A 27306-nucleotide genomic window follows, 5' to 3' on the forward strand; every position below is an offset into this window, starting at 1 on the left:
TACTTGGAACAAAATTTTTACAGACAAAATTAACTTAGGGAGGATCTGAGAAGCAAAAGTTGAGAAATAGTCTTCACCAAAGAAAGTGTAAAAAATCCTCAATGTTTGAATCTCTTAGATTGGCAGGAGATGTCAACATTGTATAAAAGATAGCAGTTCAAACTTTTATCCCACTGTGTAAAAGAAGTGAACAGTCACATAAAGCAGAAGCAGGAACTATCAACACTGATTAACTTGATATAGATTACAGAACTAATACTACTTAAATAAAAGACATTTAGTAACAGATCAGACACAGTACTAACGTTTAGCAAATTCTTTTCCATATAGTTTAATGGAAAATACTATGTTCGCAATGAAAGTCTATATCATACTTATAACATGTTCAATAAAACTAAGAATGTTTCTTTTTCATTAAATTTGTATGCCACCCATCTCGCTATACAAAGTGACTCTGAGTGACTTTTTATTTAGAATTAAATAGTCTGACTCCTAAGTATTGGAAAATATTATTTGATTGAGCAGGAATGATAGAAAAACCAATTATTAATCTCATTACATTATTTTTTTAAAAAAAATAAGTACCAGCTTACCTAAAGTTGCAGCTCTTCTTCCTTTCTCCTGAGCCAATTTACGGATTTGTTGTTTCAAGGTAACTCTTTCTTCTTCTAATCTTTCAATCTGCATTGAATTTAAATGGCATTATTTCTCTTTGTGCCTTAATTTTTATGAAAAGCATTAAGTGAAAAATATTACTTGCCTCTTTCAGTAAGACTTGATTTTCAGCCTTGTACTGCTGTTGTTTTAATGCTTTGCTATTTTTCAGTTCAGTTAAATCAATCATTGTTTTTGGATCAAGCCCTAAAATGCAACAGAGCATGCATTAGAGATTATTTGTAGATTTGATTATGAAATTGCTGGACTGGATGATATGGAAAGATGCACTTCCCACATAGGAACTTGACACTTTTCATTTTTTTTAGTTAACTATCTATACTGAGTACTGTATCTATACTCAGCCATTGTATTCATTTTCTTTGTCCTCCAATATTCATTTCTAAATTCAGTTATGTTGAAAATGCAGATTTTTACTAAACCTGGCAAAAACAGACCACCCTTTCATCATAGTAGCAGCACTGGGCTAGTTCTTTTAGACTTAACCATTTATTATTAGGTTCTTGGTTTTGTCTGACTTTGATACAGTACTGATGATGTTACTTAGTTTGGTAACAAAACATCTGCAAGAAAACCACCAAGCTCAGGCAGCACCAAAGACCCTACAAACTCTGAGCTAAATATTCTCTCAGTATTTATGTGTATTTGTTTTCTATGCAGAAAAAGAAAATAATCTTAATTCTTAATATGTATGTGGATGTGTACATACATGTATATATGTATATGTGTGTACATATGTATAGTTCCTCCCTAGAACTTCTGAGAATATATCTTTAACGATGTAATTATTTATTTTGGCAAGACTTCTATCCATAGGTGAGGAATAAAGGAAACTGCTTAGAAGCAACTCCATGTGTCCTTTTTGATTTTGGGGGCCACACACTCAGACACACACACACGCATAAACACACACATAAAATAGAACACCCATAACTGGTTGGGTCTTTTTCAGAGATATTTCCTTACCCTAACAAAGAAACAGTGTGACCACAGATGGAGAAAAAAAATCAGTGAAAGGGGAGCAACTTTTGACTTCTGCTGGCTTCCCCATTGACTTTCCTTGTAGGAAGCTGGAGGCAACTTTGGAAAGATGATCACATGACCTTGGCTAACCACTGATTCAAAAGTGATTGTCCTATGATTCACTGTTTTATCCAACTGAACATTTTAAACAAACAGATGTTATATGTGTGTGTACACACATATAGAATACACATACTTGTGCATTTACATACACATACATAGACACACGTTTGTGTATACACACATACAGTGAAGTAAATTTGGAAAAATCCAACTGACCTACTTGATATAGTGCTTCTTAATATTAATAACAATATGTAAACTTAATAAAATGAAAATAAAGACCAAAATCAAAAGGAAAAAAAATCCCTCTATATGGTTAAAGAATTCCTCACTTTTCATTCCACTCCCAATTCCTACCATGCTGCAAATGCATCCACAATGGGTTATTTGATAACACTGCCAATGTTAATAAAAGTGTCATTCTGTTAAGCACCTTCTCAATGCCCTTAAAATCCAGACCAAAATTTAAAATTGCTTTAATCTCTCTACGAACAAGCAGAAGACATGTTGCCCAAATTTGCATATGAAGAACGTACCAGTTCAACTCCTCAAGATAGCTTTAAAAATCTTGGAGAAAACAAGGTAATGAAAATATGCTAAATATATTATTTAAGTATCACCTTATCTAATAAATCTGATGTGGTCATACCTAACTGTTCCCGAAGATCTTCATTTTCATCAAGAAGATCATTGATTTTAAACTCAACTTTATTAACTTCTTTAATTAATGATTCAATTTCACTATTTCTTATTTTGAGTTGTTTTTTTAAACATTTTATTTCAGCAACAGCATCTTCTAGGCCATATATTCCCTTGGAAAAGAAAAGATTAGAAAATAGTTTAATATTATCAATTGAATATCAAGAAATATATATAAAATATAATAAAATATCTGAGAAACTGGATTTATGATTTAAGTCCATTAATTATCTTCCAAACTCAGTTTCAGCATATTCTTCAGCCAGCAAATAAAATATGGAAGGAGATATAGAGAAAAGTTCCAGGACAAAGACTCTTCCTTTACCTGCTTATATGCATTTATTAAATGTAAACCTAACAAGCTAAAAATAGATGTAGATGTAGTATGTGCAGAGAAGGGATGGTATGCAAGGTGTAACTGCATGAATATTATAATGAAATGAGTGAATTGATTAGCACAGACATGTCAAACACAAGGCCCGGGGGCCAGATCTGGCCCGCGAAGTGGTTTCATGTGGCCCACGAAGCCATCCTGGAAACAGTCAGGGAATGGCCTCCACTGCCTTGGTCCTGGCCCAGAGACCCCCCTTCTGCCAGAGACCCTCAGATCTGTCCCACTCCTGCCCAGGCCCCCATAGGCACCCTTGATGCGAACGATGTAGAGCTGGCCACGCCCACCCAGTAGGCCATACGTACTCTGGCCACGCCCCCTGGCCACGCCCCCCACCCCCCCTGAGGGCAACTGCAATGCTGATGCGGCCCTCAATGAAATTGGGTTTGACACCCCTGGATTAGCATGTACAAGAATAAAAGATAAACAATGGGTGAAGTAAACAGAAAAAAGAATAGCATAAGAAAAGTATTTTCCTGAACTTGTTTCTGGCCCAATACTTCCCCAACTCCTGTCCCATCAGGAGCTGTTGTACACCTCCCCTTACTGGGAAGGGAACACCTCTCTCAGCTTTAAGAAAATTGACTGCTTCTGCCTGGAAGATATTCTCTCTGATCAAAAGACATACAGTTTCATAATCTTTCACTCGCTTCAGAGTTTCAATAAGTTCTTTGTCCTTTTCTCTTGCATCTGCTTCTGCAAGTTCTGCTGTCCTTTCGGTTTCCTTGATTTTCTCTTCCAGCATCTGTAATTTTCCTTGCATTTCTCCAATACGATCCTGATGAGTAACTAATAGCCCACCTGAAATAAAAATATAAATGTCTAATTAGTCAATATAGAATTGAATGGGGAAACATATATACAATATGTGAAATTAAAAGTAAAAATAGAATAGAAAATTAACAATCAGTAAATTCTTTTTTAAAAAAATCAGCTTCCCTTCCACTATAAAATTTTAATCCAAGGGAGTCAGGGACATAAAATCCAGGCTTACAAATGAAATAAAAAAGCAACAACTTCTGGAAAACTTTATTGATACATGGCCAGTAAAGCCTTTGAATGGAAAGCTGAATATATATATATATATATATATATATATATATATATATATATATATATATATATATATATATATATATATATATATATATATATATATATATATATATATATATATATATATATATATATATATATATATATATATATATATATATATATATATATATATATATATATATATATATATATATATATATAATATATGCTTGTGAAACAAGAGAATGAGTAAATTATCTTGAAATATCTTCCTAAATGCATTATTAGGTATAGACTCAGAAAAAAATTATCCTCCCTTCTGAACAAACAAATTCAAAATTCCACCTAATATTACTCATAACTAAGTGTCAGCACATGAACTGATTACCAATGTCCCTTCGTGACTAGCAATTAAGGCTATAATCAAACCCTGGTTGTAAATTCAATCAATAACTTTATTCCAAATATTTACTTTTATCTTTCTGGAGTTCTCTTTTCAGGTCCTCGATGATCAATACATTTTTCTCCATCTCCTTTGTATACTGTTCAGTCTGTTCAGTGAGCAATTTGATCTGACGGTCTCTTTCTTGCACACCCTAAAAAGTAGTTTTGTATTTAATAAATAACACATGTAACATGCTCTTAAAGTACACCAAAATGGTCAACAGAAAGACAAAAGTACTTACAACACAGAGTTCAGATATTATCTAGGATAAGCAAAGGGAGCAAAAAATAAAGCAGAGAAATAAAAATAAAATATACAGCTTACAACTTCATGACAATGTCAGCTAAATTAATCACAGCTAAATGATATCTCTCATTTCATTTTCTTCTAAATAGACATGAGGTACATGTATTTAAGCTTATCATAAATTCAGGATAAACTAATGCATTACTTGTACATGATGACTACCATGAGCCCTCCTATAGACAATACACCGCTACAGGGAGAATTTTATGTGCAGAAAAGCTGGTATGAGATTGAAAGGGAGAGGACAAGAGTTGGGAACATATCATTGGAAGAGTTAGAGAGAGACGAGCAAATAATTGTGATTGAGGCCATGTAATTAAACTGCTTCCCCTACTTCTCCTTACTCAAAAAGGAACTGTGCAATGCCTCACTTCTCCTATTCCATCCCTTCTCAAAAGTTTAAAATTAAGGAAGCAATTTACTTCCAAAACATATACCGTATTTTCTGGCGTATAAGACTACTTTTTAACCCATGAAAATCTTCTCAAAAGTCAGGGGTCGTCTTATACGCCGGGTGCTGAAAATTTAGGGACAGGGCTGGCTGGAAAACCTGGAGCGGATCTCCCATTTAGTCTGCGCAGGGAAAGCGGGACCAATTGGAGAAGAAGCTGCAGTCTGTGATTTTTTACAGGCTGGGGTCTGGGCGTCTTTCCTTCTAAAGTTGAAGAGCAGCTGTAGTATATCCCAACTTGAAAGGCAGGTGGGGAAGGCAGCAGCCAGAGCAGCGGCTTAGCTCTAAGGACACATTTGACTCAGGAACTGGTCGGGCTGGCTGGAAAACCTGGAGCAGATCTCCCATTTGGTCTTTTTTTAAAAAAATCCCATTTATATCCTGCCCTTCTCCGAAGACTCAGGGTGGCTTACAATTTAAAGCACAAACCAATGTGCTTAGCAATAGCCTTCATTCTGTGTACTGTATATGCCTGTTTATTAGGGCTTTCACACACACACCAAGCAGCATTATTACAAAGTCAGCTTATTGCCCCCAACAATCTGGGTCCTCATTTTACCTACCTTGGAAGGATGGAAAGCTGAGTCAACCTTGAGCCTGGTGGGATGCGAACCTGCACTAATTGCAGGCAGCTGGTGTTACTTAAGGCTCTGCGCAGGGAAAGCTTTAGAGTGAATTAGGAAAAGTGAAAAAGTGAATTAGGAAAATAGGAAACGTTTGCTGGAATTGGGTATGTGTAGTTTAATGAAGAGAAGGGTGAGGGGTGACATGATAGCAGTGTTCCAATATCTCAGGGGCTGCCACAAAGAAGAGGCAGCCAAGCTATTCTCCAAAGCACCTGAAAACAGGACAAGAAACAATGGATGGAAACTAGTCAAGGAGAGAAGCAACCTAGAACTAAGGAGAAACTTCCTGACAGTTAGAACAATTAACCAGTGGAACAACCTGCCTCCAGAAGTGGTGAATGCTCCAACACTGGAAGTTTTTAAGAAGAGACTGGACAGCCATTTGTCTGAAATGGTATAGGGTTTCCTGCCTTAGGAAGGGGGTTGGACTAGATGACCTCCAAGGTCGTCTTCTTCTTCTTCTTCTTCTTCTTCTTCTTCTTCTTCTTCTTCTTCTTCTTCTTCTTCTTCTTCTTCTTCTTCTTCTTCTTCTTCTTCTTCTTATTATTATTATTATTATTATTATTATTATTATTATTATTATTATTATTATTATTATTATTATTATTATTTAATCCACTTGCACTGTTTTATGTTTACATGTTTGATGACAAACAGCCTTATGTTTATAAGTGACAGTTTTCCTACTAAGCACCTGCATGTCATAAGCATTTGAATTAAAATTACCATATTAAAATCAAATCTGATGTTTTTTAATTTTTACTTGATGTGCGTTGGAAGAGGGGTAGTCTTATACGGCGAGTATAGCCCAAACCCTATAATTTAACAGGAAATGTAGGGGGTCGTCTTATACGCCCAGTCGTCTAATACGCCAGAAAATACGGTAATGACTTCCCTATCAAACATTTTTGTTGTCTTCAGCTTCACCTTCAATGAGCTACGTTAACAGATTTTAAAGCTCATATAGCACATTTTATGGAAAAAAACTATTAAAAGTTAATGAATTTAGTGGTAAAATATTCAAAATGCTGCATAGATAAATATAGCTCTCTAAAATAAGTTTCTATGATATGGCCATACAAAAGTGGTTGTGATGATAATTACTGCATTATATTTTCTAGTAACGTGAATATTTATTTAACACACAAATGTGTGGATACCTGCTGGAGGGCAAGAATATTGCTCTTGTCAGCATCCATTTGGGCCATTTTCAGCTTCTCTTTCATAGTCAACAACATTTCCTGATATTCAATTATTTCATCATCTTTGGAAGCCAAAATTCTCTGCAAGGTAAAAGGAGACAAAAAGAATCTTAATGATGACAAAACAAAACAAATTGCTAAAATACAGTTAATGTTAGTTGCAAAATACCTTCCATTCCTCCACTTTTTCATTTACAGCTGCCATAAGAGGGTCATCTTCTTCATTCTTTGCTTTAAGTTGCTCTGTCAACTCATGTACCTGCATGTTACCATTGAGATACAATTCATAATATAAGCTACCGACAGACTAATTATTAATGGGAATTTTGCAATACGCATACTTGGAATCTAGTAGTTTTCTTAAAATTTATATGTAAAATATACTAATATCTTTTTCAAAGGATAAGGCCATGAGCAAATGTATTGTAAATGAAACTTCAAATTTGGTACTATTTAGCACTCTTAAAATCAACATTACTCATTTGATCCTTTGTACTCTAAATAGGACGCTGAGCTTGTCGATCAGAAGGTCGGCAGTTTGGCGGGTCGAATCCCGAGTGCTGCGTAGCAGAGTGAGCGCCTGTTACTCATCCCAGCTTCTGCCAACCTAGCAGTTCAAAAGCACGTAAAAATGCAAGTAGAAAAATAGGGACCACTACGGTGAGAAGGTAACAGTGTTCCATGCGCCTTTGGCATCTAGTCATGCCAGCCACATGACCACGGAGATGTCCTCGGACAAGCGCTGGCTCTTCAGCTTTGAAACAGAGATGAGCACCGGCCCCTAGAGTTGGAAACAACTAGCACGGGTATGCGGGGGAACCTTTACCTTTACCTTTACTTTTACTCTAATTTTAATGCTTTCTATATCTGCTTCTAAGTATACAAGTTGCCTCATACCTGTAATCTGTATTGCTCCTTTTCCTTTCTTAGCTGGTCCATAGCAATATCAGACTGTTGCACCATAAATTTCATTTTATTGTATTCATCAGTCATATTCTCCATTTCTTGCACAGATTCTTCTAAATTCTTCCTCATTTCCTGGTTTTGTGCTTCCAACTTTTCATTAGCTTCTGTCAAATTCTACAAAAGTAAAACAGACATATTTCCATGAAATGTATGCTTTGGTATAAGAAGCAATTCTTAAATTGATCAAGTTATATTAAATTGTCCCCTAAGAAAGTCTAAAAGATAACAATTACAACTTTGATCATCAGCAGAGTTCTTAAATGCAGGGACATCCAACCATAAAACTAATAATTACAATTAGTTTATGAAACAAAATATGGATTTTGGCATGTTTTAGGGCACCTGAAAAAATATATTCTAACTAGCACGATGGGCTGACATGCTATGCTCTAATTAACAACCAAGCCCTTCATTATATTAAACTTTCTTCTGAGTTGCCCCATATAGGACAAGCCTCCACTAGTTTAATTTTGATTGTACTAAATTGGCAAGACATCCCCTACATATTCATGATTTATGCTACTGATTTCCCTGAAGATATTTACATCCCTTTATTCCCCTTACAGATATTTCAGTACTTTTTATTTTAAAAATATGGTAATTCACATATATGTATACAATCACACAAATGCACAATCTAAATCTCTGTCCCTCCAATTTGAACTACAAAATGTCTTTTTCTAAAATTAACATATTTTTATATGTTTAAGTGAATAATGTATTAGTTGCCAGTCATTAGCTTACTATCCTGAACACCAGAAAAACATGCCAAATCTTTTGATCTTATATGAAATTACTTTGTTCTTATTCTTAGACAAAAACCAACAGAACCCAAAATAAGCCAGTAAGGTCTGCACTCCTTTAAATTAGAGTCAGGTTTGATTATCTTGTTCTGCTGAGCAACTCTTCGAAATTTACCTGAATTTCATCTAGGTATTGAACAAGCTCAAAATTCTTTTTTGATAACTGTGACCTGTAATCTGATTCTTCTCCTCTTCTTGAGAGAAGTGTTTCCTTTTGTGTTTCTAGTTGTCTCTGATAGTCAGTTACATCCTGACGAAGCTGCTCATTCTGCAGAAAAACAGAGAATTAAAATATGATACTGCTTAAGGTATTAATACTTTCTGAAATTGAAAAATATGCTACTGGTAGTAGATCTATGGGAACTAGAACTAATAAACCAGACATGCTTTATTTCATTGGATATATTCAAGTGGAGGCTAAATGGCCACCCAAAATACTTGTATTGATGCAACAATTATAGCCAGGGGCTTGATAGCCTAATTGTCCCTTTCACCTTTAAAAAATCTAATTTTTAAATTCAGTTATTGAAAACAAGCTAATACACTGAACAAAGACGCTAATTAGCATTAATCCTCACCTTTTTCTTCATTCTTGTTTTCTTAAACAAATAAGAGCAGAACAAGAAAAAAGAGGAAGTTTAAAAGATCAAACATAGCAGGCAGACAGAAAAGAGAAAAACATAAAGGAAGAAGTAATACACATTATCTTACCAAGCAAGCATAATGAAGAAAATCCATAAATTGAAACAGAAATTATCTAGATTGAAAGAATAATCCTGTCATTGCAGAATATTTTAATTATTTGATATGACTGAATTAAACTAAAGGGCCTGTCTTCTAAGATATTATAAATCCTTAAGTCTAGCACAAGGCTTTTCAACCTTTTCACTGACTGTACCATTTTTAAGATATGGCAATATTTGAGTACCACCTAGCAAGGTGTCAAAAACTTGATGACCAAAAAAAAAACCCGTTCAAAGTTACAATTGCACTGAAATGACTTATGACCATTTTTCACACTTATGACCATTGCAGCATGCCCAGGTTCATGTGATTTATATTTGGATGCTTGACAACTGATTCATATTTATGATGGTCACAGTGTCCAAGGGTCATGTGATCCCCATTTGCAATCTTTTGACAAGCAAAGTCAATGGCAGGGCTGCTGGTGGCCAAGTGCTAAGGTGGGACTTCCTTCCATTCCTCCCTTCTTCCCTGCCTCCCTCTTTCTCATTCCCATCTCCTTCTGAAGGAAGAATTTGAACACACACACATACACCCCCCCCCATATTTTCCCTTTTCCATATATTCATCAAACAAGGAAAAGCCTCCAGAGACAGAAAAGACAAGCCATTGAGGGAACTAGCTTAAAACAGCACATTCCCCTTTAAGAATTAGCTACTGGCTAGAAAGTTAGGAGCGCAGCTGGGACTTAAGGAAGAAAAAAAAAGTAGTAAGCATTGGCTGCCGACTAAGGCAGCCTCCCCAAATGGCTCCATTCATAAGTAAAGGAATGCTACAAGCAAAATCCATTCAGGAGAAAAATACTTCCAAATCCCTTGCAGCAAAACGTACAGCTAATAATAGGAGAGCAATAGAAGCTAACATGAGACATCAGCCATCAGCCAAATAGAAATTTCCATTCCTTAAGAACACAAAGTCCACATTGCACAAATCCCAGAACTTCAAAGTCACAAAAGCACATAAGAATCTTTCCACTCTCCATCTCCCTCCCTCCCTCCCTCCGTCCCTCACCTCCAGCCGATGCTGCCTTCCTTCATTGGTGCCTTTCTTCATTCCTCGTGGAGGGTGACCCCTCCCCCACTGCATTTCTTGCCTGTTTGTTGCTGCCAGCACAGGTGGCTGCCACAGAAGTTGTAGATCGGCTCATGGCTGGCTTGCTTGATCTTCTCTCCTCTCCCCACACCCTCCTCCTTTTTCTTTCCCTTTGGTGCAGCTAGAGCTGACTCCGCCTCTTCCCAAGGCTGCTTCTTTTTTTTTCTCTTTCCCTCTCCTGCCCAAACTGCCTCCTTTTATAGCGTCTCCTGTCACCACCCCCTCCTCCTCCTTTCTCATGGGGGAGGGCGGTGAGCCAGAAGTGAGCGTGGGGCCACTCTGTAGCTCCGGAGAACTCTCTCACAGTAAGTCCTTGCCTGCGCTGGCTCATTTCCTCCCCCACTACACTTGGCTGGGCAGGGCTACGTACCACCTGCCATGTGCTAATGTACCAAGTTGGTACACTTACCACCAGTTGAAAAGCCCTGGTCTAGCATACATGGCACAGATAAGGAAAGATGGAAATAAGGAAGCACAATAGCAATGATAAATCAAAAGTACACAAGGTGTAACAAATAAGTAGACACCAGGAATAAAAAATATTTTGTGTCAAATTATATTGGCATACCAACCTCTCTTCTTAATTTGCTGTTTTCATTTTCTGTTTCTTCATTTCGAAGAGTAAGCTAGAATGACAAATTGGTTAGCTGAAACTATATAGAATGATCCTAATATAATACATGTCTCTTTTTCTAGGAATATTAGCATTGTTCACGTTTGCAAAACCTATATATAAAAATCATTAACTGAAAATAAAAAACCCTCTATTTCAATTCAAAAGGTTGTTTAACCAGTCTACTAAAACTATAATGCTGTATTTTCTCAGAAGCATACAGTAGCAGAAGTGATTATGTCTTCAAAATTCATCAATTCCAAAATTTAGTGCAGTCAATCTGCAATCTTATGTAGGGAATAAACTCTATTTAGTTCCACAGACACACATATATAATTACTGCTTTTTATATATACATAATGCACTAAAATATTAACTTGTTAAAGTAGACATAGGAACTACTGAAACTAGTAAATTTGAGAGCATCTCTTTCAGTTCACTATGCATGTTAGATTGTTTCTTATAATTTTACAATTTTGAAACACTTCCAGTGCTTCATTTAAAAACCCCCCACTGTATTTATAATCAGATGTATTTTTCAAATCAGAAGTATAGATAATATTCAGTTTTGCCAATAAGAGAAAGAATTTCAGATAAAAATCTTATATTCAGTTATCTGTAAATTTATTTGACTCAATTGGCCCTTCTTCTGTATAGATATGTTTATAATTTCATTACACAGCTTTAGTTTTCCTGAGTTTATAGTGTCTATCACTACTGTGTTGATATAAATTTACATTAGTTTTTAAAAATCTTACATTGTTAGCTCTTTTTCAATTTCTATTGCTATTCTCAACATTAATTTGTTCATAACAAGTTTTTAATCTTTGTAGAGATTAATATAATTTACCTGCTCATTAACTTTCTTCTCTTTCTCTAGGTCCTTTTCCATGTCTGCTAATTCTCTGTCTTTTTGTGACAACTGTTTTTCCAATTGGCGAATTTCATCGCGCAGAAATCGAGTATCACGGCTTCCAGTGGATCGCTGTGCTATCTTAGCAAATATTAAAATAAAACTAGTTATATATATTTAATTATATTAGGGAAAATAAAAAGTACATATTCTAAACAATATAAAACTCATGGAAACTTTTTGAAATAAAGTAAATATGCAAGTGAACAATGTAAGATCAGATTTAGCTATTTACTCTAAGGGGATCATCTATCTTGGGATCTAAGTTAAATTTATACTGAAAAATAACTACTAAATTATCTGATATTGAAATAATTCAAATTCCAAACTATTAATATTTACTTTGATTCAACATATTCTCTGCAAGTATACTTTTCATTGTACTTAAAACATGTTCCAGAGTCTGATTTTTTCAGTTAATAATTAATTCAAGGAAGTTTTCTAAAATATGTAATAGGATCCTATTTTTTTATATTGTCCATATATGTCCTATGATTTCAAATAATGAGAATTCTTTCAAGATAATACTTTATTTCAAAAGGCTATAAATTGTTTATCAAATACATTTTATTTATTTTAATTTAAAAATTAAGAAAGTAGCAATGTTTTAAGTAATTTTGTAACCAGCTCAGAAATTTTAAAATATTGGGCAAATTAAATAATTGCAGGATTTAAAATTACCAGTTGTAAAATGTGAAAACCAAGCCTCACAACATGCTGTAGCCTAGAAGATTCAGTGCCATACAAATTAGACAAATTAATAATAAGATTCATAAAGCTATTAAAAGCTGATATTTTAACTCACTCAAAAGTAATATTCAATCTTTACATTAGTTGAAATTTAAACATACCTCTAATTCTTTTTCTAGCTTCATCACCTTAGTTTTTAATTGATTTTCTGTTTGCATAAAAAAGGACAGTTATCAAAATATAATGACCAAAACACTAAAATGAGACCTAGAATAAAACTCATCACATTCTTTAGTAGCATCAAAAACAGCTCCTCTTTTGAATAAAATTTAATTGTAAATTTTATCTACATATAATAGGGGTACCATGTTTCATAACTGAACCTTGCATATTCCATTTTTAATATTTATCTATTCTTTCAAAGAATTAAAAATGAGTGAACTCAACTGACCATTAACATCTCTCAATTTATTTTAAAGAAACTTTTTCTTCATTTTATAAACTGAAAATTCAATTCACTTTAAGTTGAAATTACGTGATGCTTTTGGCCCAGCTTTAGAAGTTAGACATCATTAGTCATCATCAAATGTATGTTTTCAATGTTTCCTTATTTGACTGAGAATAACAGAATAAATGAAACAGTTATATTTCTACTGAAACTAATTGTAATAAGGAATCGCACCAGGAAAGATCCAACTGAGTAAAAGGTAACATTTCAAAACTAACAGCAAAGTAAAAGCAAAACAATGAAGCCTAGAAGATTGAATTCTGAATTCTCTATGGAACTGGAAATTCCATTCTATTGATGCTTGTATATTTTTCCCCCAAAAGGGTCAAGATGTTTACATGTTATGTGTCTATAGAAATGTTACCAAATTTAGCTTGCTCTTCTCCAGCTTTCTCAACTTCTTCTAGAGCCAGTTCTACTTCTTGATTTTTCATCTATTAGAAAAAATGCAAACAATGTTAGTAATTGCTGGAAACAAAATAAAATCACATGGATCAAAACATGAGGACCCAGATTGTTGGGGGCAATAAGCTGACTTTGTAATAATGCCACTTGGGGTGTGTGTGAAAGCCCTAATAAGCAGGCATACAGTATACATAGAATGAAGGCTACTGCTAAGCTTGTACACCGCCCTGAGTCTTCGGAGAAGGGCGGGATATAAATGGAATTAAAATAAAATAAAATAAATAAAATAATGTTGCTTAAAATAGGATAGTTTGTTGTTGTTGTTGTTAGTTGCGAAGTCGTGTCCGACCCATCGCGACCCTATGGACAATGTTCCTCCAGGCCTTCCTGTCCTCTACCATCTTCTGGAGTCCAGTTAAGCTCACGCCTACTGCTTCAGTGACTCCATCCAGCCACCTCATTCTCTGTCGTCCCCTTCTTCTATTGCCCTCAATCTTTCCCAGCATTAGGCTCTTCTCCAGTGAGTCCTTCCTCCTCATTAGGTGGCCAAAGTATTTGAGTTTTAGCTTCAGGATCTGGCCTTCTAAAGAGCAGTCAGGGTTGATCTCCTCTAGGACTGACCGGTTTGATCGCCTTGCAGTCCAAGGGACTCGCAGGAGTCTTCTCCAGCACCAGAGTTCAAAGGCCTCAATTCTTTTGCGCTCAGCCTTTCTTATGGTCCAACTTTCACTGCCATACATTGCAACTGGGAAGACCATAGCCTTGACTATACGCACTTTTGTTGACAGGGTGATGTCTCTGCTTTTTAGTGTGCTGTCTAGATTTGCCATGGCTTTCCTCCCTAGGAGCAAGCGTCTTTTAATTTCTTGACTACAGTCCCCATCTGCAGTGATCTTGGAGCCCAGGAAAATAAAATCTGTCACTACCTCCATTTCTTCCCCATCTATTTGCCAGGAATTAAGAGGGCCGGATGCCATGATCTTAGTTTTCTTAATGTTTAGTTTCAACCCAACTTTTGCACTCTCCTTCTTCACTCGCAACAAGAGACTCTTCAGTTCCTCTTCACTTTCTGCCATTAGAGTGGTATCATCTGCATATCTTAGGTTGTTGATATTTCTTCCAGCAATCTTAATTCCAACTTTTGATTCATCTAGCCCTGCCTTTCTCATGATGTGCTCTGCATATAAGTTAAATAGGCAAGGCGACAGTATACAGCCTTGCCGGACTCCTTTCCCAATTTTGAACCAATCAGTGGTTCCGTGTCCAGTTCTCACTGTTGCTTCTTGGCCCGCATATAGGTTTCTCAAGAGACAAATAAGATGTTCTGGTACTCCCATCTCTTTAAGAACTTGCCACAGTTTGTTATGATCCACACAATCATAGGATAGTTTATTACAGATAAACCCCTAATATCAACCATGAGACATTTTAGCCTCATGATACAAGTTATAAACATGCCAAAAATCTAAGAATAAGCTTTATGTAATACTTTCTTCTACAAAGGTATACAAGTAAAAAACAACAACCCAGAGCTGTTTTATTAATCCAAAACAACTGTTTATTATGGAAAAGTTTGTTTGTCCCATTTTCATCCAACTACTAGATTTACCATACAAAATGACTGTACGTGAATTGGCAAAAGGCAATTTTTTTTTCCTCATCACTTCTCAGGAAATCTTTCTTCTTAGGTCACTTGCCTTCTTCACTGCTTCTAGCCTCATAATTGTTTTTATATTACAGTATTTAAATATTTAACAAACCGTGCTCATTTCTATTACCGGTAATATTTGTGGGTTTACTTTTTAAAGTGCTGCAAGACTATTGATATACATCTGTAAATATTTTAGAGGTTCCAGGAATAGTATAAACACAAACAGAATGCATTTCAATGCTTACTTATGGAATTACAGCGCAAGAGGGAAGAGCCTATTCAACTAGCCTGTCCAAGCAACTGAGGGAATAAGATAAGCTTTCAGAGGGAACGGGTTATTCCCAAAGCTCTGGTAAATAGTTCAATTGAGCCCTTATTCACAGCTTGTAATGAAGGACTCAGACTGGATCGTGCCAATGTGGATTCTCTTTATGGATTCCACAATCTCCATACCCGTTTGTAGGGAAGCTCTAGGAGATAAAATGATGCAAGGGGTGCCAAGAAGAGTAAATCTAAAAAGGGACAAGTGATAATCTTTATTAGGACTTTCCTTATTATTGTGTCTGCAGATAACCCACATGTCATGGTTCCGATAGATGAAACCCATTAAAGAACTTCAAGGCAAGAATTCTTCCTTAAAGAACATTTTATTCAGGAAACAAAAGTATCAGCACTACACAGTTGAACCCAAAACTAGATTCCCTCCCCCCAGAGACAAAGTAACAAGTTGCAAGTCCCACCCCCACAAAGCAGTCATAAATCACATTCTCCAATTAGCCCGGAGCGCGGGCTCTCTCCCCAACTCCTCAGCCTGCCAAAACGTTATTGGTTTGTGTCCTTGAGTTCCCACGGAGCTGCATTGTTATTATGGCTAGTTGAGCTCAAGCATTCACCCCATTCCCCCCTTCACCTAATTTCTAAACAGAAGAAAAAGCATGTTAAAAGCAAAGTAAAAATGGCTGCAATTTATATCAGTTGTCAGAGCAGGAACATCCAATGTTACAGCATTGACATCACCAGTGGCCTTGTTTCATGTAACCAGTCTTTTCTAGGTAAATAAGAGTCTGGAGTGCCCTTGAAAGGCCTCTGTGAGGGCTATTCAAAGAATCTGTTGGATAAAGTTATTTGGATTTGTTCTAAGATGGACTCCTGTCGGGCAGGTCCTATGGAAGGAAGTGCACAATCTTGCTCCATTGTGTGGGATGACTTTCAGGTCCTAAGAAAATGCACAAGGTCCTTGCAGCTGTGAGTTGTGCATCATGCTCCTCCTGGCTAGTTAAGGGTTTTGGGAAATGGCATACAGTTGGATATAAATAGAGGTTAACACCTGTTTACAAGAAGGGATGAGTTAAAAGAAGCAACAGGCTACCCACTTCTGAAAAAAACCACCCTTGGATCTGACAGGGTTGAACAAATTTCATTCAGCCTTCAACTTTAAAATTTTTAGGGAAAATTGTTGAAAGGCTAGACACTCAGTTTCAAAGGATTATTGAAGAAAAGCAGATTATCAGGACACTTTTCAGTCTGGATGTAGACCAGGTTATAGCACAGATATAGTGTTTACTTCCACCTGGAAGCTTCAACTACTCCAGGATGCAGTGGCACATATAATTCTGGGCACTCTGAGGTCTGTGTTAGATTACTGGGAAATGAGTTTATATTGATTGCCAGTTTCTTTCCAGGTGCAATTCAAAGCACTAGTTATCACAAGGTGATAAGGTGGGTGCATTCCAGTCCTCTTTACTAAACAATATAATCTGGTGTGCCTACTTTGCAGCAACCATCTATGCTATAGAACCTACCCTGTTAGTTTTCTGGAGGGCCATGACGACTTAACTCTTCCCTCAAAAGCTGGATTGGGATAGGAGTTGAGCACAGCACATGTGTAATTTAGTACAGGATTACTGGGATATCTTGATGGCATGTGATGTATTTTTGTGGGAGGGGAGTATTTTTCATGTATTCATAGTGGTTTGATGATTGCTAGACACTTAAGATTATATTGAATATAAGTAAATAAAGTATTATAATAAATGTTTATAAAAATGTTATTTAGAAATCTTAACAATATATCAGTACTGACCTTCATTAATGATTGAGAAATTTTAAAAAGTTGAATTAAATGTGCAGGAGTCTCATCTTTCAAAGTATTACCATCAACCTGAAATATATAAAATATAAATATTTGAGAAGTACACATTAAATACTTTTAATTACTGACATATTGAATATATCATGCAAAGTACCTTGGCCACAGTCTCAAACAAACCATCTGCTAGTTCCTCCTGACGAGGCAAACCATCAGGATCTACTCTCATAATTTTCTTCCATTCCAAAATAGGTGCCATCCTGAATATTCATTTACTTCTGAAAAAAATTAATCACATTGAAAAGGTTTCATTACATTTACCAGAATTATTCAGTATAGCATTTACAGCATTTTTATTTAGTAAGCTATTACATCTAAGAACAGTACTTTCCCCATTGAGAACAATTCCGTGAGGCAGGTTTAGACTGAGTGGTTATTGGTCCACAGGCATTCACTAAGCTTCCATTAACCAAGGATGGAATAGAACTTCATCTTGCCTTTCCTAATCCAACCCCTTAACTACCACACTGGCTCTCAAATGAAATGTTACTAGATACAAGGAGTTAAATATTTTAAGACTAAAAGCCAAAAATTTTATTTATGCACCCAAAATATTTTTATTTCCGTGTATAGGTCCTCAACACGCTCACTTAGGAATACCATAAGTTGAGATGGGGGCAACTGTAAAAATTAATAAGAAAATTTGAAAATGATCCAATTTCAGTTTTTGTATGTATTCTACTTGTTGGACTTGATATTATGTTAAGGAGTTCCCTTACTATTTCCTTGTTTTAATTCTGTTTTTAATCTTCATATTAATAAAGATTTGATTACCATAAAGTTTGGGGCAGATTGTGAATGAATGCAAGAGAGAACTACAATATCTGAAATACTATTTCAGAACAATTATCCTTAATATTTTGGAATTTTCTAGTTGGGAAGGCCACAGATTCAAAAATTCCTTTGCACAAATTAGTTCTATGTGTCTCTATCTATGAAAACTAGGATTACCAATCTTGTTTCTATCTAAACTGATAGACATCATAGCAGTATTTCACACATGATAGCGGTATTCCAGTATCTGAGGGGCTGTCACAAGGCAGAAGGGGTCAGGTTGTTCACCAAAGCACCAGAGGGGATGAGAAACAATAGTTGGAAACTGCTCAAAGAAAGAAGCAACCTGGAATTAAGGAGAAACTTCCTGACAGTGAGGACAATCAACCAGTGGAACAGGTTACTCCCAGAAATCGTGGGCGCTCCATCACTGGAGATTTTTAAGAAAAGACTAGACAGTCACCTGTCCGAGATGGTATAGGTTCTCCTGCTTGAGCAGGGGCTGGACTGGAAGACCTCCAAGGTCCCTTCCAGCTCTATTCTATTCTATTTCTAATTCTATTGTAAACTAGTACTATTAAATTCAATTGATTATTTCTAAGAATGTGCATATTATAACCATATAGAATATTTTCAGTTTTGTGACATGCTTAAACCTGTCAACCTTGCAGTGTAAGGCTTTGAAATTACGGTGCCATTTTGAGCCATACAACAAATGTTAATGTGTTAAAATTTAAATATAAATGAAATCAAATTTAGTTCACATCTTAAGAGCTCTACTACTTTTTGCGGTATAGGCAGCAGTGCACTGCTCAACAAGCAATTGTAACCCCCAGGACAGGAAACTTTCTATAGCTCTAAGTCATCAAGCTTTTGGATTATTCCATTCAACTCCTCCCTCCCGCTTTCTTTTGTTTTCATTTTTTCTTCATATCAGTAAGCATTCCATAACTGAATGAATCAGTGAATAAATGAGTGAATGAGTAATAAATAGACTCCTCTCACATAAAGCAGCTTTGCTTTTCTACAAAGTTTTACAACGTTTTTAATATAGTTTATTGATTTTTTACAATGACTATCTTTAGTGCTTAGTAAACAGCATGTTGTCTGGGTTAATATATTTAAAAAACAATAAATAATAATTTCTATAATTCCATAATCAATGTATTAGTTAATGATATATTTCTTTGATCTTCTCTTCTTCCAATAGTATTCTCCTTTGTCAACATTAAGCAAATATAATTCTTAATACTTTCAATACATACAAGGTTGGATATAAACATTTTTCTTGTGTTTATACAAATAACAATAACATCCACATATAACATCTTTTCTGATCGGCTTGTTTCAACTATTTGTAAAAGTCATCTGATTAAGTCACTATGTGTCCTGTTTTCAAGATTCTTATTTAAGCTTAATTTCTCCTCAGTATTCAGTCCATTCTTATCAAGTCATAATTTTCTAAAAATTAATTACCTTTAAATATCCAAACTTTTCATTCACATACACCATCCCAATATTTTTACATCTCATATATTATAAAAAATACTATGCTACTTATATATCTTATCCCTCTTACTGTAGGGCCCCTTTATATTCAAAATTTATCTATTCTTTTAACCATATTCAAACAAGTGTTTAATCATATAGTACTCCATCTGGTAAGTCGAATCAAGTCTCTTGAATCTAACTCTAGCCTTCTTCTTTTTGCCATGTAGCTTTCCGTGTCAGTATGTTCCGCTTGCCAGGGGATTCTTCCTGTATTTTTATGAATATTGTTGGGAATAGGAAAGAAAGTTAAGTAGAATGTATGTTTTGTGTCTTCCAAATTCTAATGATTCTCCTTGCAGCTCTATAATCCATTTTGTTAGATCTTCTTTCTTATGCTTAAGTTTGAAGCCCTGAAAGATAAAATATCTTTTCCATTTTCATTGTTGTGGCAAAATCTTGCAGATTTTCTTTTGTTTGTACTAAGCTGTGGTTCTCTTCATTTGTAGCTTCCCCATATGGGTCACTTTCCTCTGGTTTATGTTCCGTTATCTGATTTGTTGGTTCATTATCATCATTTTCTGAGCTTTTTAATTGTAAGCTTAGGTTGGAGATGTGCTCATTTATGTCATGATCATGTTTCTCCACATGGCTTCCATAATACCTTTTCTTCACAGATTGAAAATGTTTTAACGTTTTGGAACGTAAAGGTCCATTTTCTCCAAGACACCATTGTTTCTCCTTTTTCATCAAATAATGTGCAGGAAGGAAAACATGAGATCAGACCAGCAAAGATCTGGTCTATTCTGCCCATCCAATGCTTTCCTCTCTCCCATGAACTTGGCTGGGCCTTGAGGGGGTGGGGTGGCGCAAAACATTTCGCTGTTTTAAGATTATTTATGCTACGGGAGAGTCTATTATGCCGAAAGCATTGTAGATTAGTGGCCATTCCGCCAGAGGCAGAATACACGCAGGCCTTTATTTCACATGTATTTGGACCACAGGGCACATTTCATGTTATCTAACGAAGCGAACTGTAATTCTGCGAAGTTTATTTCACCAGAGGACTGGACGGCCTAAAAGGCATGCTAAGACACGTAAGGAACCACCCTATCTCGCCTGCCAAGGGCTGTTCCTCCCGGAAAGAGAGGTTTAAGTATCCCAAAGGATCAGAAAGGCTCGGTCAGAAACCGGAGGACGGCAGGCGTAATCCCAGCGTCAACTCGGTCTCCTTCCCTCAACCCCGACTAGTCTTTTCCCCGGTCCCCGAGCCGCCCCTTGCGCTGGCTCGCTTACTTTCCACCGCCTCTCCTCCCACCTTCAGCCTCTTTCCTTTGTCTTCCCTCGCTGACTTCCGTAGTCGTTTAAGGTGGGGACGGCCGCTGCTAAGCAACGTGATAAAAAACAACCCTCGCCCACATTCACAAGAGGCCGGATACGCTTCCACTGGCACGAGCGCCCGATCAAACCTCCCGCGGGACTACAATGCCCAGAGGGCAGTCCGCCAAGAAAACTCCGAGTCCCAAAATGCCTTGCTCGACGAACCGTTTACAAACGCTCCGAGTCGGAGAGCGCTAATCTAGCACGGGTAGACAAATGAATGCCAGGCAATAAAAAGAGACCCGCGCTCCTTAGGGAACGGAGTTAACGGGACCGTCGCGCGAACGGGAAAGGGAAAGGCATGGACAGCTCAATACTAAGGAGCGAAGTATTTCCCTTTGCAGGGAAAGCGTCGTAGGAAAGACTACACGCCCCAGACAGCCCCACACCGACCTGGAGACAAACTCTTTGCGATATCCGCCGCTTGGAATGCTGGGAAGAGGGAGGTGGGGGGAGTGGCCGAAAGCCTCCTTGTCGAGCGTTCTACAGGGAACAGAGAATGAATGCATGCGCATGCGTAATTGAGGAGGGAGTCTCCGGTTGTTCATTCGTTCTGATTTGGGGGGGGTCTTACGGCGAGTTAAGTCTGAAGCTGCTGCGGAGTAAGTCAGGGCGGGGAAAGGGGTTCATCCGCGGCAGTCCCGAGTAGAGGATCCTGCGGAGTGAAACACGTGGGGACAGAATGTATGAGGATCTTTTGGGAAGCTGGGTAACTTAACGCGCGTGCTGATCTTCCGTGCAAAGGTAATGGGAAAAGAAAAAGAACGCGGAGAAGGAAAACACCAGAACTTGTCCGTCAAATGTGAAGTTTAAGCCCGAAAGGGACGATTTTATTTGATCTTTTGTAGGTTGCGTTCGGTTTCTCTTTTAAGGTGAACACGATTCCCTGTTATTAATTTCCAAAAAGGCTAGCAGGCTTCACACGTGACGTTTGTAAAGACCTGAATTGGGTACTGTAATGGTATCTTTGTGGGCTTTGCAGAATCTATAGATGTATTAAGTGTTACTTAGCTGCATAATTCATACGGGCCCAACTTCATATACTGTACAATGCAATACTGTTAGTGTTCACTTTGAAGGGCCAAGGCTGGATGCTGCTGATTAAAGCCCTACTGAAATTGATCTGCCTGCTACATTTATTGCTTCTTTCTTTGGCAAAAGTATGACTTTTGCTAGGCGTGGAACATGCTGTCTTTCCAAATTTTGTGTATCGCTTATATTTTGTAATGATTGTGTGTACTTGTCTTAGTGTATTAAACAGAATTATTTACCCAATTTAAAAGTGTATGAAGTCTGCTAATGAGATGCATAGTTCTTAATTTCACCTGAGTGATTTGGAAGTGGGATGAAGAAATATCTCTACATGCATTAATTACTTAATGGCATAGGCAGTTGGGTATCCTGAAGTGATAGTTTATAAGCAAAATTTAACTCTTGAATACAATTTAGATTTCAGTGGCGTGTGTATTTTACAGTATTCATATTGGCATGAATCTGATATGTTTATGTAAAAGTTGTTCTGACTACTGGATTTCTTTTCCCACACACAGACATTTTGTCTATCTTGGGCTCCTTATTTCATTCTCATATATTGGACTCCATTGTTCTATCTTGCTACATTTTCAAACAGTGTGCAACTTTTTCTTGTAACATTCTCTTTATTCATATTTATTCAGTTGTTAGCTTCTTTATAAGCCTGGAAAATATAAAAGCTGTAGTTATTAAGGCCTTAGCAAATAATTGGAGCTGGCTGATTTTGCTCTTAACTAAAAGAAACCTTTAAAGAGGTTGAGCTCTGATTTGTACCTAAGTGGGAGACTAAGGAATGTAGGCTAGACTGGGAAATTGAGGAGGGGGTGGGGAGAGAATCCCCAAAGAAACTAATGACTAACTATTTTTTAACTGGTGCCAAGTTAGCTACCTGGAAATATCCATGAAATAATTAGAGATAAAGTTCAACAGAAAAGAATTTGGGGGCTTTAGTTCAATGTAGAGAGCCAGTTTGGACTAATGGTTAAGGTACCAGGCTAGAAACCAGGACAATAACAACTCTAATCCTACTTTATACAGTATGTGAAGCCAACTGGTTGAACTTCCGGCTAGTCATTGTCTCTCCAGGAAGAAGGCAAACTTCCAAAAATATGGCCAAGAAAATTGTAGGGACTTGTACAGGCAATCACCACCAACACTGACTTAAAGGTACAAAATCAAAACCAAACCAAAAAGTGATACAGTATATAGTTAGGTTGAAAAGGTTGCCTATGAAATCCTAGGAAAGTTCTGCCTGAAATACTAGGGGGGGGATCGTACCACCATCAACAATATTAGTTACCGTAATAGTTGAACCAAATGCTTGATTCTATATAGAACAGCATCAGTGCTTTATATAAATATTCTGGATACATACATCAGCCATTCATGTTCTGTCCTAAATGCCAATAAGCAAATTACAGCTGCCCCATCAGTACATTTTTTAACAATCAGGCAGATGGTTACATAGCTAATTATCTGCATATGTAAAATGTTGAAGCAATTAATGCAGTTTAGAACACCTAACAGTCAGTACAAAAATAGCATATTTCTCAATTCCAGTACTATAGAGTTGATTGCCTTTGGGGGCAGGGGTACTTTATAGCTGTATAGAATATTCAAGATACAGTTCAATTACTTTTGGTCTGTTCTACATGAACCCAAAGGCTTTCACTTCCCCAGTGGAAATTGGGGAAAAAAAAGCTTTACATGCCACATTAAAGATGTTTTGAAATTTAGTAGAATTTTTTAAAGGAGAAATGAAAAGACAAATCATGGATATCTTCTTGGAACAAGTACTGTAGTCTGGCATGAATGCACATTATACTACCAGACTCCCTGCCCCATCTGATTTTATTGTTTACTCTAAAAAGAATTTGTAATGTTTGGAGTCCAAAAGCTTCTTATCAATGTAATCTTATGCAAATTATTCTTGACCCATAGAAATTCTAAAAAATAGAAATAGAGATTTAAGATTTAAGATTTATTGAGATTTTTATACCGCCCTTCTCCCAAAGGGACTCAGGGCGGTTCACAGGGCATAAATATAAACAACAGTACAAACATTAAAAGATAATTAAATTAATGTCCAAGTTAAAACCAGAATAATAAAACAAACCAATAAAAAACCCAAGTACCCCCATCAGGCCAGACCCGCTAGTTCAAATAAATGGGTCTTCAACCCGCGACGGAAGGATCGGAGGTCTGATGCCATCCGGAGCTCAACCGGCAGTTGGTTCCATAACGCCGGAGCACCCACAGAGAAGGCCCTCCCCCTGGGGGCCACCAGTCGACATTCCTTGACAGGAGGCACCCTGAGGAGGCCCTCTCTGTGGGCGCGCACAGGGCGGAGGGGAGTCGACGCCGGCAGCAGGTGGTCCTCGAGGTATCGCGGACCCATGCCATGTAGGGACTTAAAGATCATAACCAAAACCTTGAACCTTACCCGGAAGACAACTGGTAACCAATGCAGCTCACGGAGCAAAGGTGTAACATGGGAGTACCGGGAAACTCCCAAGACAACTCTCGCGGCCGCATTCTGTACCAGTTGGAGCCTCCGAGTAGTCTTCAAGGGAAGTCCCATGTAGAGAGCGTTACAGTAGTCTAGGCGAGAGGTCACGAGCGCATGAGTGACCGTACACAAGGCCTCCCGGTCCAGATAGGGCCGCAACTGGCGCACCAGGCGAACCTGGGCAAAAGCCCCCCTAGTCACGGCCACTATGTGATCCTCCAAAGTGAGTCGTGAATCTAGGAGGACTCCCAAGTTGCGAGCCCTATCCACAGGGGGTAAAAGCTCACCCCCCATAGAAAGAGGTGGAACATCCCAGGTGTCTCGGGAAGCCGGAATGTACAGCCACTCAGTCTTGTCAGGGTTGAGTTGAAGTCTGTTCCTCCCCATCCAGACCCGAACCGCCTCCAGGCAACGGGACATCACAGCGAGGGCATCACTGGGGTGGTTTGGGGTCGAAATAAAAAGTTGGGTATCATCAGCATATTGATGATACCCAACTCCAAAACCACGAATGATCTCACCCAGCGGTTTCATATAGATGTTGAACAGGAGAGGCGAGAGGACCGACCCCTGAGGAACTCCACAAGCGAGAGTCCTAGGGGTCGACCTCTGCCCCCCTGCCAACACCGACTGCGAGCGTCCCAGGAGATAGGAGGAGAACCACTGAAAAACCGTGCCTCCCACTCCCAATCCCCTGAGACGCTGCAGCAGGATACCATGGTCGATGGTATCGAAAGCCGCCGAGAGGTCTAATAGGACTAGGACAGAGGAATACCCCCTATCCCGAGCCCTCCAGAGATCATTCACCAGAGCGACCAATGCCGTCTCCGTGCTGTGCCCGGGCCTGAAACCCGATTGGTAAGGGTCCAGATAATCCGCTTCATCCAGGACCAGAGGGAGCTGATGCGCCACCACACTCTCAACAACCTTCGCAAGAAAGCGAAGGTTGGAGACTGGACGAAAGTTGTTCAATACAGCTGGGTCCAAGGCAGGCTTCTTGAGGAGAGGTCTCACCACCGCCTCCTTCAAGATGGTGGGGAAATAACCCTCACTCAAAGAAGCAGATATAACCGCCTGGAGCCAGCCTCGTGTCCTCTCCCTAGCTGCATAAACCAGCCAAGAAGGGCACGGGTCCAATAAACATGTGGTGGAACTCAGCTTCCCCATAATCCTGTCCACTTCATCAGGGGTCACAGAATCAAACTCCTCCCAGATAACATTGACAAGACCGCCCGTGTCCTGATCGTCAGACTCTGCCCAGCTGGAGTCCAAACCGGTCCGAATCCGAGCGATTTTATCCGACAGATGTTGACCAAACTCCTCGGCACGACCCTGCAAGGGATCCTCCCTCACCTCCTGATTAAGAAGGGAGCGAGTCACCCTAAACAAGGCGGCCGGGCGATTATCTGCGGACGCGATGAGGGTGGAGAAGTAATTACACCTCGCCTCCCTCATCGCAGCGAGATAAGACCTAATATAGGTTCTTAACCGCAATCGGTCGGGTTCAGATCGGCTGGACCTCCAGCAGCTCTCTAGGCCCCGTTTCCGACGCTTCATCTCCCGGAGCTCCGCGGAGAACCATGGAGCTCGCTGGGATCTGCGCCGGGTCAGGGGCCGCAAGGGTACAACCCGGTCGAGTGCCTCAGTGGCTGCCCTTTCCCAGGCTTCCACTAAGGCATCCGCCGAGCTGTGAGCAATGGAGGCAGGTGGAGACCCCAGCGCCGCTTGGAATCTCTCAGGATCCATTAGGCGTCTGGGGCGGTACCATCTAGTTGGCTCCGTACCTCCACGGCGAGGGGTGGCAAAATGGAAGACCAGCCGCAGGAGGTGATGATCGGTCCATGACAGGGGCATAATAAATGGAAAGCCCCCACCAAGATCATAGTTGGTAAAAGTTTTGTTCAGAAATCTGTACAGCTATCCCAAAAAAACAAACTATATGATAATAAGGGAGAGGACAGAGGATAGTAAGAACAGGATAGTAAGATATTAGAACAGGATAGTAAGATATTACCTTACCACGGGCTGGATGCGTCATGAGGAAGCCGCGCCCACCCCATTGCCGGCAATGGCAAAACTATCCCGATATGTTGTGCAATGTCACGTGATGTTGCGAGTTTGACATGTCTGCTTTAGAAGATTACTACTACAGGTTGCCTTCAGATGCTTCTTTTGGGTCTCACCAAAAGAGGCATATTGTAAGAGCGCATTCAACTATTTTTAAAAAATATAAGAATTTAATTAGAAGCAATGCCTCCTTCCATAACTTTAGTTTAAATGGGGTTATTTTACAACTACCATTTTCCTCAGCTCTTTAGTTACTTGATTCACTATTTCACATTGTCCCCATTTGTTGCATACTTCTGGCAATAGTGGAATAGTTTCTTAAAGTCATCACAAAGAACTCCATACTTTGTCTTTTCAATCAGGTCTTGACAATTCCTTCCAGCACTTCATTTGAGTTAGATACCCACAAAGATACTCCTTTCACTTTGGAAGTCACATGGCATGGATTCTGAACCTTATGTGATATGAGGTAAGATTTAGATCCCACTTTGCAATTGTCTCTTGGTGGCTTGTGAGGTGTGTGGCCTAAGGTTATGTTGCAACAAATTTGTTTCTTGTGTTATCCTTCCAAACTCCGCTTAATTGTTTCAAAGTTTTGAGTGT

The 27306-nt window shown here is 38.3% G+C and overlaps 2 protein-coding genes across 4 annotated transcripts in view; one reads left to right on the plus strand and one right to left on the minus strand.

Annotated features, from left to right (window-relative positions):
• CEP290 (centrosomal protein 290) overlaps positions 1-21410 on the minus strand; it is a 63680-nt gene extending 42270 nt beyond the window's left edge. The window contains exons 1-16 of the mRNA XM_081330627.1: positions 21012-21410; positions 17551-17671; positions 17388-17465; positions 13613-13682; positions 12902-12948; positions 11988-12131; positions 11097-11150; positions 9267-9287; positions 8804-8956; positions 7817-7999; positions 7089-7178; positions 6878-7000; positions 4362-4485; positions 3480-3652; positions 2411-2573; positions 761-861 (exon numbers count right to left, since the gene is read on the minus strand). Of these exons, the coding sequence (XP_081186753.1) occupies positions 761-861; positions 2411-2573; positions 3480-3652; positions 4362-4485; positions 6878-7000; positions 7089-7178; positions 7817-7999; positions 8804-8956; positions 9267-9287; positions 11097-11150; positions 11988-12131; positions 12902-12948; positions 13613-13682; positions 17388-17465; positions 17551-17652 (1626 nt within the window). The 5' untranslated portion in view covers positions 17653-17671; positions 21012-21410. The remainder of the gene's footprint in view (positions 1-760; positions 862-2410; positions 2574-3479; positions 3653-4361; positions 4486-6877; positions 7001-7088; positions 7179-7816; positions 8000-8803; positions 8957-9266; positions 9288-11096; positions 11151-11987; positions 12132-12901; positions 12949-13612; positions 13683-17387; positions 17466-17550; positions 17672-21011) is intronic.
• A 247-nt stretch (positions 21411-21657) lies between these two features.
• The window catches only part of TMTC3 (transmembrane O-mannosyltransferase targeting cadherins 3), a 47087-nt gene continuing 41438 nt past the window's right edge, over positions 21658-27306 (plus strand). For 2 of the 3 annotated variants that reach the window (XM_081331648.1, XM_081331649.1), the window contains exons 1-2: positions 21670-21839; positions 27066-27172. The gene's annotated coding sequence lies outside the window, so the exon portion shown is untranslated. Of the gene's footprint in view, positions 21840-27065; positions 27173-27306 lie in introns of all 3 variants that reach the window. The other variant, XM_081331650.1, reaches the window with a different exon arrangement.

Source organism: Vipera berus, assembly GCF_964194415.1.
Source record: "Vipera berus genome assembly, chromosome: 6".
Lineage (NCBI taxonomy): Eukaryota > Metazoa > Chordata > Lepidosauria > Squamata > Viperidae > Vipera > Vipera berus.